Here is a 15,447-nt window from a genome sequence, read left to right on the forward strand (position 1 = left end):
CTTCTCTTTTCTCTCTGTAGTGGAAGGAAAGGGCCCCATATGTAGTAAGGCCCACCTATGATTAGGAGCTGTCATTCTGTGTGGCTTGAAGGGAGGCAGAATAGACATCTTTAGCCTCTTCTCCCCTTAACCTTTTCCAAGTAAGAGTTTCATTCCTGCTAGGAGGGGAAGCAGAAAGTTGGGGCAAGAGGCTGCTGTGCTCTCCTGGCGTGGAGGGGAGGAGTTACTGGGCTAGAAGTATATCTATCTGTTCCTTTGAGTTTTGATCATCAAAGGGGATAAGATCAAGTGTGGGTTAACTTTGGATCACTGTCATTTGGGGGCAAGAGGGACTCCAAGCTCCATATCCAAGGCTTAAACCCTTTCCTACCTAACACCATTTCCACAGTGAACACGTAGCAAATAGCAAAGAAGTCCATTTATCCAAAGCAGAGCAAGACAGAAATCAGAGAACGTATACATAAGAGAATATATACTAAACAATACAGAGTGAAGGAACTCTCCTATTAGGATCGAGGTAACTCAGCTCAAGCAAGAGAGAGAATACTAGATCTCACCCAAGGGGGAATTCTCCAAAGTCTCTTGAATATCAAGTTGAGAAAAGGAACATGATGAAGACTGCCATTTCCTCTCATGTCTTCCCAAAGTCTTTTCCTTCAGCAACCTGAAGTGGAATTGGCCTCTTCCACCTTCTCTCTCAATGCTGAAAGCCAAGGGCACCCAAAGCAACTTAGCATCATGAAAAAGACTCAAATCTTGATGACTCCCCAGAGAGGATTCTAGGGTAACTGGTGAAAGCTGGAGTGCTCAACTCCACCCAGCCCCTCACATAAAGCAAGGCATTCATCTCCACCACTAAGCAGAGAGTCCCATAGCAATAGGCCTTGGGACAAGGGTCATATCACCATACTTTCTCACTTGATGATCTCAATAAATAAAATTCATCTCTATAACATACCTCTACCTCTCTGAGGTAGCGGAGTGACAGTACATAGAGTGCTAGGCCTAGAATCAAAAAGTTCAAATGTGACATCAGATACTATCTATGTGATCTTGGGCAAGTCACTTAACCTCGGGTCTACCTCAGTTTCCTCACCTGTAAAACAGAGATAATAACAGCACCTACCTCACAGGGTTTTGAGGATCAAATGAGATATCTTTTGTAAAGTGTTTAGAACAACGCCTAAAACATAGTAGGTATATTTCATAGGTGTAATATAAGAACTTATTCCCTCCTTCCCTTCCCTCTACAGAATATTCCCACATCTATATATCCAGCCCTGGTCTCTTGCCTGAGCTCTGGTTTCCCATCACCAAATGCCTATTAAACATTTTGACCTGGATGCCGTATATACATCTCAAACTCAACATGTCCAAAACAGAACTTATCTCTTACTAACTCAATCTATCCAATCAGTTACCAAATCTTATTTATCTTTCTCCTACATCTTAGATGGGCCAGCTAGGTGGCACAGTGGATAGAGTGCTGGGCCTGGAGTCAGGAAGATGTATCTTCCTGAGTTCAAATCTGGCCTCAGACACTTATTAGCTGTGTGACCTTGGGCAAATCACTTAATCCTGTTTGCCTCAGTTTCCTCATCTGTAAAATGAGCTGGAGAAGGAAATGGCAAACCACTCCAGTATCTTTGCCAAGAAAACTCTCAATGGGGTCACAAAGTCAGACTCAAATGAAAAATGATGAACCAACATTACCTTAGCTACATCACCTCCTCTCCATTCACAGTCCATTCACAGTCACCCACCATAGTTCAAGCCTCATCACTTCTCATCTGGACTATTTCTATAGCCTTCTAATTGGACTTCCTACCTCAAGTCTCTCTTCACTCCAATCCATCCTTCACTCAGATGCCAAAGTGATTTTCTTAAGGCATAGTCCTGACTATATTACCTCCCTACCCGGCAAATTCCAAAGGCTCCATATTACCTAAAGGATCAAATATAAACTCCTGTGCTAAGCAGTTACATCTCTTTACAACTCAGCCCCTTCCCATATTTACAGTATCCATATTCATTACTCATTCCCCACATTCTACAATCTCTGTGATTTAGGCACACTCGTTTACTTGCTGTGCCTCACACATGCTTTGGTTTTTGTCTCCATGCTTGTGTATGTCTCCCATCCCTGGAATGCCCTCCCTTCTAACTTGTGTCAATCCCCAGCCTCCTTCAAGAGTCAGCTCAAGTGCTATGTGTTCCTTTCCTGTTTCCACCACCACCACTCCAATAGTGACTTTCCCTCTTGGACTATCTTCCATATTCTATAATTATCATTTAAGTGCTGATTTATACATATGTTATCTCTCCCATCAGAATGTTAGCTCCTTGAGATCAGAGACTATTTTTGTTTTCTTTGTATCTCTAATGCTTAACATATGATATTCCTGGCACAAATAAACGCTAAAGAAATGTTTGATTCTAATGTTATCAGTACATGTGGGTCCTCTGCTACAGTAAGATGGCTTTCCTGAATATTGGTTGATTGATGACTGAAGCACACTGGAGAAGCTCACTATTTAAAGGCAAAGAAACCATTGCTAAAGTGAATAATCATCCTCTAGCTTTATGCTTTGTACATCCTGGGTTTTCATATGTTACTTTTCTATAGTAGAGTAGTCCTATAGACACAGGCTATGAATACTACATGGGATATTAGAGGTTTTTAAGAAAATGACCATTCCCATTTCCCTCTTGAAATCTTTCACCTTTAGTTTCATTGTCTCTCAAAATAAAACTAAGCATCAGGAAAATCTAGATCGGTATTAATCATCACACCAAACTTTTCTTAAAATACAATTGAGCAATTTAATCCATCACAGCATTAATATCAGCCCACTGTCAGGGAGATAATCCACATAGTCTTTGCTATATACACATAGGCACATGATATTTATATAAAAATAAATTAAGCTTTAATAATAGAACACACAAGTTTACAAATGCAGCACTCATAGTCTAAAGAAAAGCAGGCACAATGGGATTTCAAAATCCTAGACAGATTTCTGGGTGCTGAAAACAAGGCAGCAGTGAAATCTAGCAAACAGGGCGTAATCTCTAAAAGAAGAAATCTTCAGCCAAACCTCAATGGATCATCTAACAAATATCTGGATGTTCAAATTCTTCAAAAATTCTGTCTGCTCTAAATCTAATTATCTATTCTTGTTGATCAAAATATGATTTCAGGGGTCTCAAGTTGAATATGAAGTAAAAATGAAAGCATTCTCTCTATATTTTTATGGTTCAAGATTAAGAAGCTCCCTTAGATGCCACTGAGACATTGCATCTCCATGCCAGAAGGAATTTTTGTGCAAGGGATTAATTTGATTTGTCTGAATCCTTTAGAATTGCCAGAGGGGTGCATATGTATGTGTGTGCGTGTGTGTGTACGTACACACATACTTATCTTTACAGGGGTATGATACTTGAGCCATTCTATCAACTATGGCTCTAAAACATATTGTTAATTATTAGTATTCATTGGAATATGCATTGGATAATGCAAAATCATTGTTTTTATCCCTATATTTTAATAAAGATGCAAGGCTAGCTCTGAAAAAAATTGTGAGTCCATCATCTTCCCAACTACCTTTTTCCAGAGAAAAATAACCTGATTAGTTACTAATAAATTAATGTGAATAAAAGTAATATATTACCTTTCCAGGTAGATTTTAAGGAATCACAGAAATAAGGACCCAAAGGAATAAATCTCTAATGGTGGAATTTGGGGTGGTAAAACCTGGGTGAGTAAGATAATTTGGGGTAGCTGAGTTTTCCTGGTGCCCTTCAAAAATTGAGCATCACAAAAACATGCCAATCATGTTTGTTTGTGTGTGTGTGTGTGTGTGTATTGGTTCCGAAATTCACAGAATTTCTTTTTTTTTTAAGGCAATTGGGGTTAAGTGACTTGCCCAGGGTCATACAGCTAGTAAGTGTCAGCAGAATTTCAAAATAGTAGCTGCAAATATCTCGTTTAAGAGGACCTGGGCTTGGGCTCCTTTGCTATCTGTGCTAGGACTGAATAGCATTCAGACTTATGTAGACTGATGCAAAGGACTAGATTAAGGGGAGCCTTTGGAGCCTAGGTGCTGTCCTGGGAGAAGGGTTTGGTTCAAATGTCTATACCTAAACCTTCCATCTATTGCCAGGCTGGAGAAAAAAAAAAAGAAAAAAGGTGATATCACCAACCAAGGAGTAATTAAGCTGAGAGGAAAATGTGACAAGGGAAGGAAAAAAGCATGATTGATACATATAAACTGTGATGGGGATAACAGAGTTGGGAGCAGTTCCTAAATGACGCTTCACAGCAACATTTGTGCCAGGGCTATCCTTTTGGGCTAGTTGTGAAAGCCTTTTGGACCATATGAAATAGTCTTTGCTCAGTAATATGTAGAATTAAATATATTTACTTCATTAACCACCCTCCCCCACCACAGTGAATGTTCAACAAGTAATAAAGCCAAATAAATCCATTCAAATTGGCTTCCACTGGATAAATCTAAAAGTTCACAGTTTTAGAAAAAATTGAGTTACAACTCTTTAAAAGAAGCACTGAATTGGGGAGGGGGGCAGGTCTTTAAGCAGGTGGTTGTGTGTAACAGTTTTACCATAATGTAAGGCTGTGCTTTCAAAAAGAGTTCTCTGCTTGAAGAAGAAGCTGTTCTGCCCCACCTGCATCCCCAATTCCACACAGATGTCCATGACTAATAATTATACTTGTGTGCTCATTGCTGTGTTCCTCCTTCTCAGACCCATTTCATGACAATTCTTGGTAGTAGTAAAATGGACTGGGTGATTAAAAAACAAAACAAAACAACCTTTTCTTCCAAGTTGGTGCTCAATTCACTCTGAATGGCAACTTATCAATAAGTCCTGACTATAAGAATTCCCCAACATCATCCTTTCCTAAAATAGCTTATCACAAATTATCATTTGCATGGTTTAAGAGGAAGTATTCCAAAGGCACCAGGGTAAGACTGAGAGGCAGCATTGTATAAAGTATAGAGGACCAGCCTTACAGTCAGGAAGACCTAGGTCAGGCCCTACCTCTCACATATACTGCCGATGTAATCTGAACAAGTCACCCAACATCCAAGTCCTATGGCAACTCTCTATGACTATACATTTCAGACAGTTTCACTAATTTGCATTCGTGAAGGGAGGTTTCCACACCAGAGAGTTCCCTATGCCCATGAAATCACAATAAAGAGTAAGGTTAAACACTGGCCAAACAGAATATGAATCAAATATATACATTTTGAAATCCCAAACAATATTAAAAGGGCTTAATCATGAATCTCCCTCAGCACAAAAATCTGCAATGACTAGGGACCAAGCTTTTCCAATGTGAGTTTTATAAGGAAGCACACAGGATTCCTCTCTCTTTTTAGGTTTCTGTAATGTTTTCATGTGCTTCTCCTGTCTTCTCACCTTCCTCATGTTACTCAACAAATATTCAAAAAGTTTGGTAAGGAATGCTCTCAAGAAATAACCATCTCCTAACTCACTATCTCTTGAAACAAGCAAAAGAACCAGAAAGTAATCAGATTGAAGACTTTAGCTGTGATTTAGCCTCTTATGCAAGGAAGAGCCCATCGTAGGCCACTGCCTTCAAGCAAGGACAAAGATCTACAACATGCTGTATCCTACAGCTCAGCTGGCCTTGTTCCATCCCCAGGCATGCTCTTGGCCTTGAAGCTCAGAGGGCTATAAAACTATTGACACACAAATAACTTGAAAATCATGCTTTCCTAGAGGTCCAAGCCGTAAAGGGAAACATTAATTTATTTGATCATCTTGTCAGTCAACAATCACTTTTAAAAAGAGAGACTTCAAAATTTCCCTGACAATTCAGATTGTCAGAAGGCCAGTCTCTGTAATATTAAGAGCATGTAAAACTTGTATTCACATGTAAAGTGATTCAGTAAATCAATAATTATCCTAAGCTGCCATGTTAAATGTCTATTGACATATGATATGGGCAGGATGACCAACAGGAGTAGCAGCTGTTGCAAGAAGGGAGCGGCAAGGCTGAGACCACTGACAGAGTGAGACAAGAGGGAAAACTTCCTTCTGCGCTCCTCATGCAAGTGAACATAGATGAGGTAAGGAAAAATGGTCTTTCTTTTCAAATAAAAATCCTCAGCATCTAGCAAGTTAGCCACAAAATGATTCTTGCTCATCTGCCACCAAAGTCGTCAATTACCTGGTTCAATGAAAATCGAGGTGTTTTGGCAGAGAAGCCATCCTTGCTCAGCAAATACAGAAGGCTAACTTACAGAACTTTTGCTTGCCTTTATTCAGGGAGGACTGTGGTACTGGTCACAGAAAACAAGCCACATATCTTATGTATAATTTGTACAGAACATAAGTTAAAAAAAAAAAAGGTTATCAAATGGAGGAGAGAGAACAGAAAGTCATCATGGTGAATCCTGCTTGGCTCTTCTTAAGGGAAGTCATCCTGATGACAGACAGCTCTTTGGGAGTGGTGACTTCACAGATTTGCATCTTCTGAAGATCTTAGTAAAGTACTCTCTGTTTATCTCTCTTGTACACACACACATATACAGAGTCCCCAAACTGCAAGCTTGTTCTAGGAGTAGAATTTGCTGTTACTGACTCTCTTCTCCCTTAATCTTAAAGAAAATAAACCAAAGTCAGAAATTAGACTAAAAATCTGTGTAGTGAGGTAACAGACACACAAACTGAATTGTGAAATACTCATCACCAAATAGGAAGTTATATTGTTCATTACAGCCTAACTTTCCCCTGGAGGTGATGTTTATACTTGGAAGCGTTGTGAACAAAAGGTATTTCTGGAAGTTTGTTTATAAGGGACAGATGAGCTGAGATACAAAAGGACTTCCAGAAATGCCTATGCTGATAGAACTATAAGCATCTTCCCTTACCTTCAAGGCCTCACATCCCCAGTATAACTGAATCCTTCAAGCTGGCAGTGGGAGATCAGTGCTGCCTTACCTCCGGTTACATTTTTCCTGATACAGCTGCAACTGATTTTCATTGACGTTGAATTCATTCACCAGGGCATCTCTGCTGGCATTACGTAAGTTCTGATGAGTGTCATACAGGAAGAGTTGGTTATTCAGCTCCTCTTGTCGCCTTCGAAGCTGGCGACAGGAAGAATAGAGCTCTTCTTCACTTTCCTGAAAAGTAAAGTGAAGACCAGCAGACACTGAAGATGCAGGCTCATAGTCTATTGAATATCATAACTGGAAGGGATCTTAGAAATCAACTAGTCCCACACCTTCATTTTAAAGAGGAGAAAGCTAAGGCTCAGAAAGGGAAAGCTGATTTGTCTAAGATCACCCATCTGTGTAGTAGCAGGCCAGATCTAGAATCCAAGTCTTCCTCACTTGCTGACCAGGGTTATTTCCAATTAAGACCACAAAGGGTCTATTTCTGAACCTCTACTTTCTAATCAAAATGGCCAACAAGGGGATTGAATCATTTTATAAAATACATTTTATTAAAAAACTTCAATTCAGATCATTTGGGAACCCAGGCAATATGAATTTATGACAAGGCTAAATTGCTGGTGGTTTTTAAACAACCATAATTTATGTGCAATGACTTAGAAAAGGGCTAATCAGGTTTCTGTTTTTTAGTACATTGCTGAGATGGCCCATTATAATGCAATTAATTCTCATTATGTAAACCATAGGTAAATAACAGCTTATAAAGTACTTTTAAAACTATTTGTTCTCTTTAGCAGTTTAAACATCATCAGACTATCACATAATTAATTTGTTTAAGAAGTGTTTCTTTATAGGTGCTACACAAAGGTAAACCTTAGCCCAGTCACTGTGCAGGTTATTATTAATCCCAAGTCAAGAGTGTCTGAATAAATAAGGTACAAGATAAAGACACATGACCCTGGTAAAATATTCTCCCTTAACTCCCAAACTATAGACTGGGCCCTTTCAACAATTTACCTGTCAACAGAGCTAGAAAACACATGTATTCACTGTATTTGGTCAACTAGATAAATGCTCCTTTTTAAGCACCCATCATCCCAACTAGGTGACAGGGACAGAAAAATTAAAATCAGTGAGGTACAATGCACAATATAGAAATGTAATACAATTTACTTAATACGAAACCACCAGAAGGCTCAGTGGATAGAGCATTGAACCTGGAAGACAGGAAGACCTGAATTCAAATCCCATCTCACATATTTAGGTCACATCACTTAACCTCTGTCTTCCTCAAGTTTCCTCATCTGCAAAATAGGGATAATAATGGCACTTGTCTCTTGGGATTGTTGTGGGAATGAAAAGAGTTACTTGTAAAAAACACTTTGTAAACCTTAAATGATTACATAAATGCTAGTTAGTATTATTATTATTACTCATATAATCTCAAAATACAAGACTCTTTAAAAGAAAGCAGTAGTGTTTATTCAACACTACACAGGACTGGAAATGTACAGCAGAACAATCTTAATCTTTCACATTATAAGTAAAATCCAGAAAGGGTAGGGGGAGAGAACTATATCTGAGACAGCAAGGAAGAGAAGAGAAAATTAAGACTCTTTGTCCTTCAGTGTTGCAAAAAGAGTTCCTTCTAACAGTGACTAAGAATATAGTAGAGGTACCCTCCATAATTAAATGTCATGGAGGCAGCATGATGTAACCAAACACTTGACTTGGAGTCAAGAAACCCGAGTTCAAATGCTGCCTCTGACATTTGCTGTGTGGCCAGGGTAAAGTCATTTAACCTCTATGAGCATCAGCTTCCTTATCCTTAATACCTACAGTATTTACCTCACAGGCTTATTGTGAGAACCAAATGAGATAATACACATAAAGCATTTAAACCTTAAAGTATCATATGTCAGCTGTCATTGTTATTAAACCATAATTTTTGTGAACATATAACTGTATTTGTTATTAAGCTCGTTAAGCCCCATGGATTAGGCATCAGAAGACACAGGATCTTATTGTGGCTCTCCTACCAACTAGTTACGTGACTGTAGGAAAGTCACTACAATCTCTCACACCTCAGTTCCTTCATCTATAAAATGATGACTTAGACAAGATGATCCCTAAGACCCATTCTGCCTCTATTGATCTATTTCAAATTAGATGCCTTCAAATATCTTAAGACAGTTATCATCTCTTCTCTGTAGCTTAAACAACTTTAACTTTCCTCATAAGATATGGATTTCAGTGCCTCTCCACCTCCTGGTGTGCTAAAGAGACAAGGCTATGGTGAAGGCTTTCGTTGGGTGGCACAGTACATTGATTAATGCCAAATCCATATCTGTCTGTGTCTGAATACTGTCTGCTCAGTTATTTGATTACTCAGCACACACAACTTGAACTCAGTAGACCTTTGTTGGTTATAAAGGATAAGTTTTTTAAATCATTAACATTATATCAACTATTAATTGTTAGGTGAAGATTCTTCCTGTATTGCTCCAGCTTGCCAATGTCCTTATTAAAGCATACTGCCCAGATCTGAATATACAGAAGATGGAAAGAAAGGATACCTCCTTTGATGAAGGTACTATGCCTTTACTTAAGGTCCTATGTTTGATCCAGGTACTATGCCCTAGCTTAAGATCATATTAGCAAGTCTTCAGCAACCACACTACCCCAGCCAAGCTGATACACCATTAGTAACACCATCCAAGGTTCTTAGCTTACCTCATCAAGAACTAATTAGTTTTCTCCTAAATATTTTTATCTTTTCTGCCACCTACAGTACTCAATGGGCATTTAAAGCCTGCACAATGTGACTCCAGCCTACTTTTCCAGGCTTATTACACATTCTTCTTCTTCACCAACTCTATACTCCAGCCCAATTGCTGTTCCCTAGACATAACATCCATCTGTCATCTCTCTGCCATTATTCAGGCTTTTACCCATTCCTGGAATGCATTCATTCCTTACCTTTGCCTCTTAGAATCCTTCACTTCCTTCAGAATTCAGCCCAAGTGCCACCTTCTACCTGAGGGCTTTCCTGATCCCCCCAACCGCTAGTGCCTTCTCCACCCTGAAATTACCTTGTTCTGTATTAATCAGTACGTGCCTCATATTCGCTTGTATGGGACATGTTGTTTACCCTCGAGGGAGAAGACCATTTTGTGTCCTCAATACCAAACACCAGGCCTGGCACATAGCAAGTACTTGGTAAATGCTTGCTGACTGGCTGATACCTCATTATTTAAATTGCTTAGAATTGTTCCTAGTAACTATGGTAATCTCATATAGCCAAGTCCTCAATCAACCAGCACTCAAGGCCCTTCACAATTCTGTTTCACCCCTGACCTTTCCAACCATATTTCAAAACACTCTCCTCCCATGTCCTCATTCTTTGCTCCACTCAAAGCAGACAGCCCATTCACTTTCTGCCCAACCTATACACACCTTCTACCATATTTCATTGTATAATCACTGACTCTGGGTTTTGTTTTTTTCAGTCTAAAAATGATTTGTAACCTTTGCTCACATAATTGTCACATGGCATAATTCTGTTCTTCATGTGGCTTAAAAAGTAAACAGAACAGCAATGTATTCACCAGTGGCATATGGATATGCAATTATCTCTAACACATTGCGAGCTGCGAACCTAGAATTCTCAGTGCGTGCACATTGTTGGTATATTTCTGAAAGCTGACTTGTGTGGTTTAGAGCGATGCAGTACTAACGGTATTGTCCCTCAACCCAATGAAGAGCCATAGGCGCAAGGGGAACTGGTGGGCAAGAGAAGCTGCCATGGATAAGTCACATGATATGATAAGACTTGGCATCTTCCAACACTAATTAAATTATGCAGTTCGTCTGCCAATGATACAGTTTAGTAATAAATGATTTTTAAGTAATACCGGCACAATAAAAAAAAAAAACTTCACATAATGCATCCCTCCTCACTTTTTTGCAAAAAATTTGGCATAAAATCTGCGATGATTATGCAGTGAAATACAGTACTTTCCTTCCTCTCTGGTTTTGCTCATGCTGTTCCCTAAGCTTGGAATGCCCCCCCTTCTCCTTCTTTTCCTGCTGAGCCCCACTGCAAAGTTAGCACAGGAATCCCAGCTAAAATCACAGTAAGTAACACTGAATCTGTCACTGTGCAGAATGTTCTATATAACTTCATTTACCACACAATTGAAGCATATACCTTTAAGTATGGACTATTTTGTTTTGTTTTTTAAAAACTAAATGGAAATAATTCCATTACACTATCTTCTGTCACCTTAAACAAAGAATGCTAAAACATAAATGTTTCCTGATGACTCATCAGGGGTCATCATTATGAATATTAGTTATTGTCCTCAGTTTATGTAATAAAAGGCCCTTATTTTGATGAGGTATACAAGGCTACTCCCACCCTCATTCTTCCTCACCAAACAGCCCCAGGCTCCTGAGATTTTTCAGTTCTTGTTTCTGATTTTGCTATCTTTTTTTTTTTTTACCCAGTCAGTGCCTGTTCTTAGCACCACCCTCACTTCTCCCTCAATCTAATTTGTTACTTCTAATCTTCTTTGACCTAGAAAGCCTGGTAACAAAGCTTGTCAGAATTATGTTTAAAGTAAAAATAAATAGGCTCTGAGTTAGGGCAAGACCAGGGGTTTCTAACCTTTTGGGTATCATGAACTTCTGGCTTTCTGGTAGAGTCTGTGTGTCCCTTCGCAGAATAATTTTTTTAAATGCATAAAATACACAGGATTACAAAGGAAACCAATCATGTTGAAATACAGTTTATCAATTGTTTTGTTTTGTTTTGTTTTGTTTTGTTTTGTTTTAAAACAAATTCCCAGGTTAAGAAGTCCTGGAATGAGGGGCAGCTAGGCAGCACAGTGGATAGAGCACCAGCCCTGAAGTGAGGAGGACCCGAGTTCAAATCTGTCCTCAGACCAAACACTTAACACTTACTAGCTGTGTGACCCTGGACAAGTCACTTAACCCCCAATTGCCTAAAAAAATTTTTTTTAAATTTATAAAAAGAAAAAGAAGTCCTGGAATAGACTGTGACAACTTGTCTAACTCCTCAAAGGCTTTTTTTTAAACATCCTCCCTTGTTCTTGGCTATGTTCTAGATCAGAAGTGTTAGATATGCAGCCTGCAAGCCTTATGTGGTGCACAGTACTCTTGAGTGCAGCTTGAACCAGGTTAAAATATAATTGGGAAATACTTAAGAGAATAAATAAAAATGCAATAAAACATAGGTAACATTGCATTTTAAAACAAGTCAACATGTGGCCCACAAGGATCTTTATCTACTTTAGTGGCCCCTGTTTCTATTTGAATTTGACACTAATGATCTAGATAGTTGAGGCTGCCCATGTAATTTGCAAATATATGAAGTGTTTCTGTAATAGCTGACACATAGCACTTTAACCAATTGCTGTAGCCAGCTGAACAAAACAGTAGGATTTAGAATTGGAAGGGATGGCAGCAATCACCTAGCAGTCCCAATTGCTCATCTTTAAAGACTTTTGGGAAAAATCCAAGAGGAAAGTATGATCTGTAACCTTTCAGGTTTTTTTTTTCTCCTACTACCAGACTTCTAGTAGAATATACTAATTAAGAAGGCTGAAAAAAGGAAGAAGTCCAAGGACCTGTCAATGAACCTAGAGCTGAAGGCATCCAGTTCTTTCTTTTTTAGGAGAACCAACTCTTCGTGCAGTGCCTCAATTCCTTGACCAATGAAACGTACCAAAGGATAATACAGTGGAGCAAAGGGCCCGAGTTATTCTGCTGACAAGTTCTGAACCACTCACTGAGAAAGAACCAAACAGGACCATCTCTGCTTTCACGATACTCACCAAGACAGGACGCATCTCACAGAAAACCAGAAGGGAGGCCAGCTCAATATCTTCACTGTAACCATTTTTAAGAGGAACTGCTCTAAACCCTAGGGTATGACAATAAAACAAACACAAAAGAATATGGAAGTTAAGAACCTTTGCTCTGGAGGACACTCAAGAGTTCACTCACGGTTATCTCCAAGAGCTAGGGGTCAGCACCCTCTATGTGGTCCCTGCATCAGAACCCTTCTGTCCCTTTTTTAAATACAATACATTCAGTTCAAATGCAATTTCTGCTACCACGATACTTCAAGGAATAAAGGCTGGGAAAATGTGCCTTTGTTGGCATCCTAGAATAGCAGAAGGATGGGGAAATATCAGTTAAACGAGAGACTAAAAACTATGAACTAAAAAAGAAGAAAAAAAGAATGTAATGGGTATGGAATATTACAAATTCAATTATAAAGAATAGTAGAGGTGTTTTTTCTTTTTTTTTTAGTTCCATCCACACTGCTGTGGTCAGCAGGTTTAAAGAGACAGTGAAAGACCCAGCCTTAGGCAGGACTCATATATCCCAAAGGACAAGGGAATTTCTCTTATTTTTAAAGATTCCCATGGAAGGGAATTTACAGCTTTCCTAGGCAAGTCATACCACAGCTGACTAAGCTTGTCAAAAATCTTCTTATGTTCAAGCTAAATCTTTCCCACTCAAAATTCTGTTTCACATAAGGTAGTAGAAAGAAATGAGAAAAATAATATAAGAAATAAGAAAATAAATAAATAAAATTTAAAAAGTAATTCTTGGAGGTGGATTATTTCTGATCTGAGAAAAATAGAAGGGAGGGTAAAAGAATACACTAGTAAAGAAATGAGGAATGGAGTAGAACTTGCCAGTTCTCAAAACTGGGTATGTGAGAAGAATCAACAAACACGGAGGAAGGAGGAAGGGAGTGGGTATCAGACGAACTTCAGTCTTATCTGAATGGACAAAGGAGGGTTGAAAACACACACACATACACATACACATATACATACACATAGACACCATTTGGTATATAAATATATCAAATTCAAAAGGGAAAGAAGTAGGTATTTGAGGTAGGGGGAGGCATTAAGAGAGAGAATAATGGTGGAAACAAAATGAGCTTCTTAAGCTTGAAGAGAGCCAAAAGAGGGGAAAATTGGAATCTAAAGGCATGTCTAACATTGTTTCTTACACAACCGGGATTTGGCTAAACAAATTGTGCTATATAAATATAGTGGAATATTACTGTCTCTTAAGAAATTATGAAAGAAATTATTTCAGAGAATCCTGGGTGATTTGAATTTTCCTGAGTGAAATGAGAAGAACCAGGAAAACAATTTATACATGGATAGCAGCAACACTTTAAAAAAAAAAGTTGGGGCAGCTAGGTGGTGCAGTGGACAGAACACCAGCCCTGGAGTCAGGCCCAGAGTTCAAATCTGGCCTCAGATACTTACTGGTTACTTACCCTAGATTGCCTCCCTCTAAAAAGTTAAAAGATTTAACTCTGATCAAAGCAGTAGCCAACCATGTCTCCAGAGGACTTACAATAAGTATGTTATCCTGACAAAGAAGTGATGGAAACAAGGTACAGAAACATAGATTTTTGTTTGCCAGTGTGTGGATTTGTTTTTGTTTCACCATGCTAATTGGTTACAAGGATTTTTCTTTCCTTTTTTTTTTGCCTCTTAGTTTTCAATTGGGGCAGAATAAGGAAGAGAGAAAATGTTATTAATAGTGACACCCAAAAAAAGAGCCATGGCAATTTTTTTTAAATGCACAGAACAGAGCAGAAGGAAATCAGAAGGAAGTATAGATAAGCAGGGCAGTTCTGAAAGTAACCTGTGACTTTACTACATTCTTTTTTCCCCAAAGCAAGCAATGAGAAATGGAGACTCACATTTTCATACAGAATCCTCTTTTTATGTTTCGCTGTGCACTGGCTGGAAGGGGGGTGGGGACTTAAGGTCATAATAAAAATAATTTAAATTGTAAATGCTTTAGAGGAAAGAACACTAGATTTGGAGTCAGAGGAACTGGGTTTGAATCTCAGTTCTGCTACCTGTCTCTGAGCAAATCTGTTAGCCCCTTTTGGCTTTAGTTTCCTCAATCGTAAAATAAGTAGCCTGGGCTAGATGATTCCTAAAGTTGCTATACAAAAGTCTAGGTCTTGTGATTCTATATTCAAACTTACTTCCCCTCATGCTTAGAGACCAAGAATGGGTGACAACTAGGTAACTGCCTCATGCAAGAGAATTTTTTAAATGCTTTTAATACAATGACAGCCTTTCTATTTCTAACATTGTGGGAAACAGGGAGGGTGCTCCTGAAGTTTGACCATGAGAGAGCTTGGACATACCCCTGATGACATGTGGCCCGGGTTACTCTGAAGCCCAGAGGGCAGCAGCTACTAAATGACTTAGTACATTCCATTCAAAGCAGAGGAGATGAAAAGGACTATTCCTCCAGAGTTATTATCTCTAAGTAAAGTAATCTAAGTTTTGATATTAACCTTTCCTCACTGGTCTTCATCTTCAACCCTGAAATAATTTTGTTGGCTCACCTCTGAATTCTCTTGAGAGTCTTGTCTTACTTTGGCCAAAAGGCCAAAATGGAAACATTCAATAATGAA

At 38.8% G+C, this 15,447-nt stretch overlaps 1 protein-coding gene and 1 long non-coding RNA gene across 4 annotated transcripts in view; one reads left to right on the forward strand and one right to left on the reverse strand.

The window, feature by feature from the left end:
• Window positions 1-2,798: 2,798 nt before the first annotated feature.
• PLCG2 (phospholipase C gamma 2) overlaps window positions 2,799-15,447 on the reverse strand; it is a 163,016-nt gene continuing 150,367 nt past the window's right edge. For both annotated transcript variants that reach the window (XM_020992634.2, XM_078149768.1), the window contains 3 exons: window positions 12,809-12,897; window positions 6,994-7,178; window positions 2,799-6,650 (listed from right to left, as the gene is read on the reverse strand). In XM_020992634.2, the coding sequence (XP_020848293.1) occupies window positions 6,608-6,650; window positions 6,994-7,178; window positions 12,809-12,897 (317 nt within the window). In that variant the 3' untranslated portion in view covers window positions 2,799-6,607. The remainder of the gene's footprint in view (window positions 6,651-6,993; window positions 7,179-12,808; window positions 12,898-15,447) is intronic.
• On the forward strand, window positions 6,032-12,809 carry LOC144454084 (uncharacterized). 2 transcript variants are annotated; one of them, XR_002325720.2, is made up of 3 exons: window positions 6,032-6,119; window positions 9,432-9,540; window positions 12,546-12,809. It is a non-coding gene; the product is annotated as an uncharacterized LOC144454084 (long non-coding RNA). The 2 variants fall into 2 exon arrangements; XR_013484650.1 differs by having other exon boundaries at window positions 12,649-12,809.

The sequence above is a fragment of the Phascolarctos cinereus genome, unplaced genomic scaffold (assembly GCF_003287225.1).
Source record: "Phascolarctos cinereus isolate Bilbo 61053 unplaced genomic scaffold, phaCin_HiC Scaffold_2;HRSCAF=192, whole genome shotgun sequence".
In the NCBI taxonomy this organism is placed as follows: Eukaryota; Metazoa; Chordata; class Mammalia; order Diprotodontia; family Phascolarctidae; genus Phascolarctos; species Phascolarctos cinereus.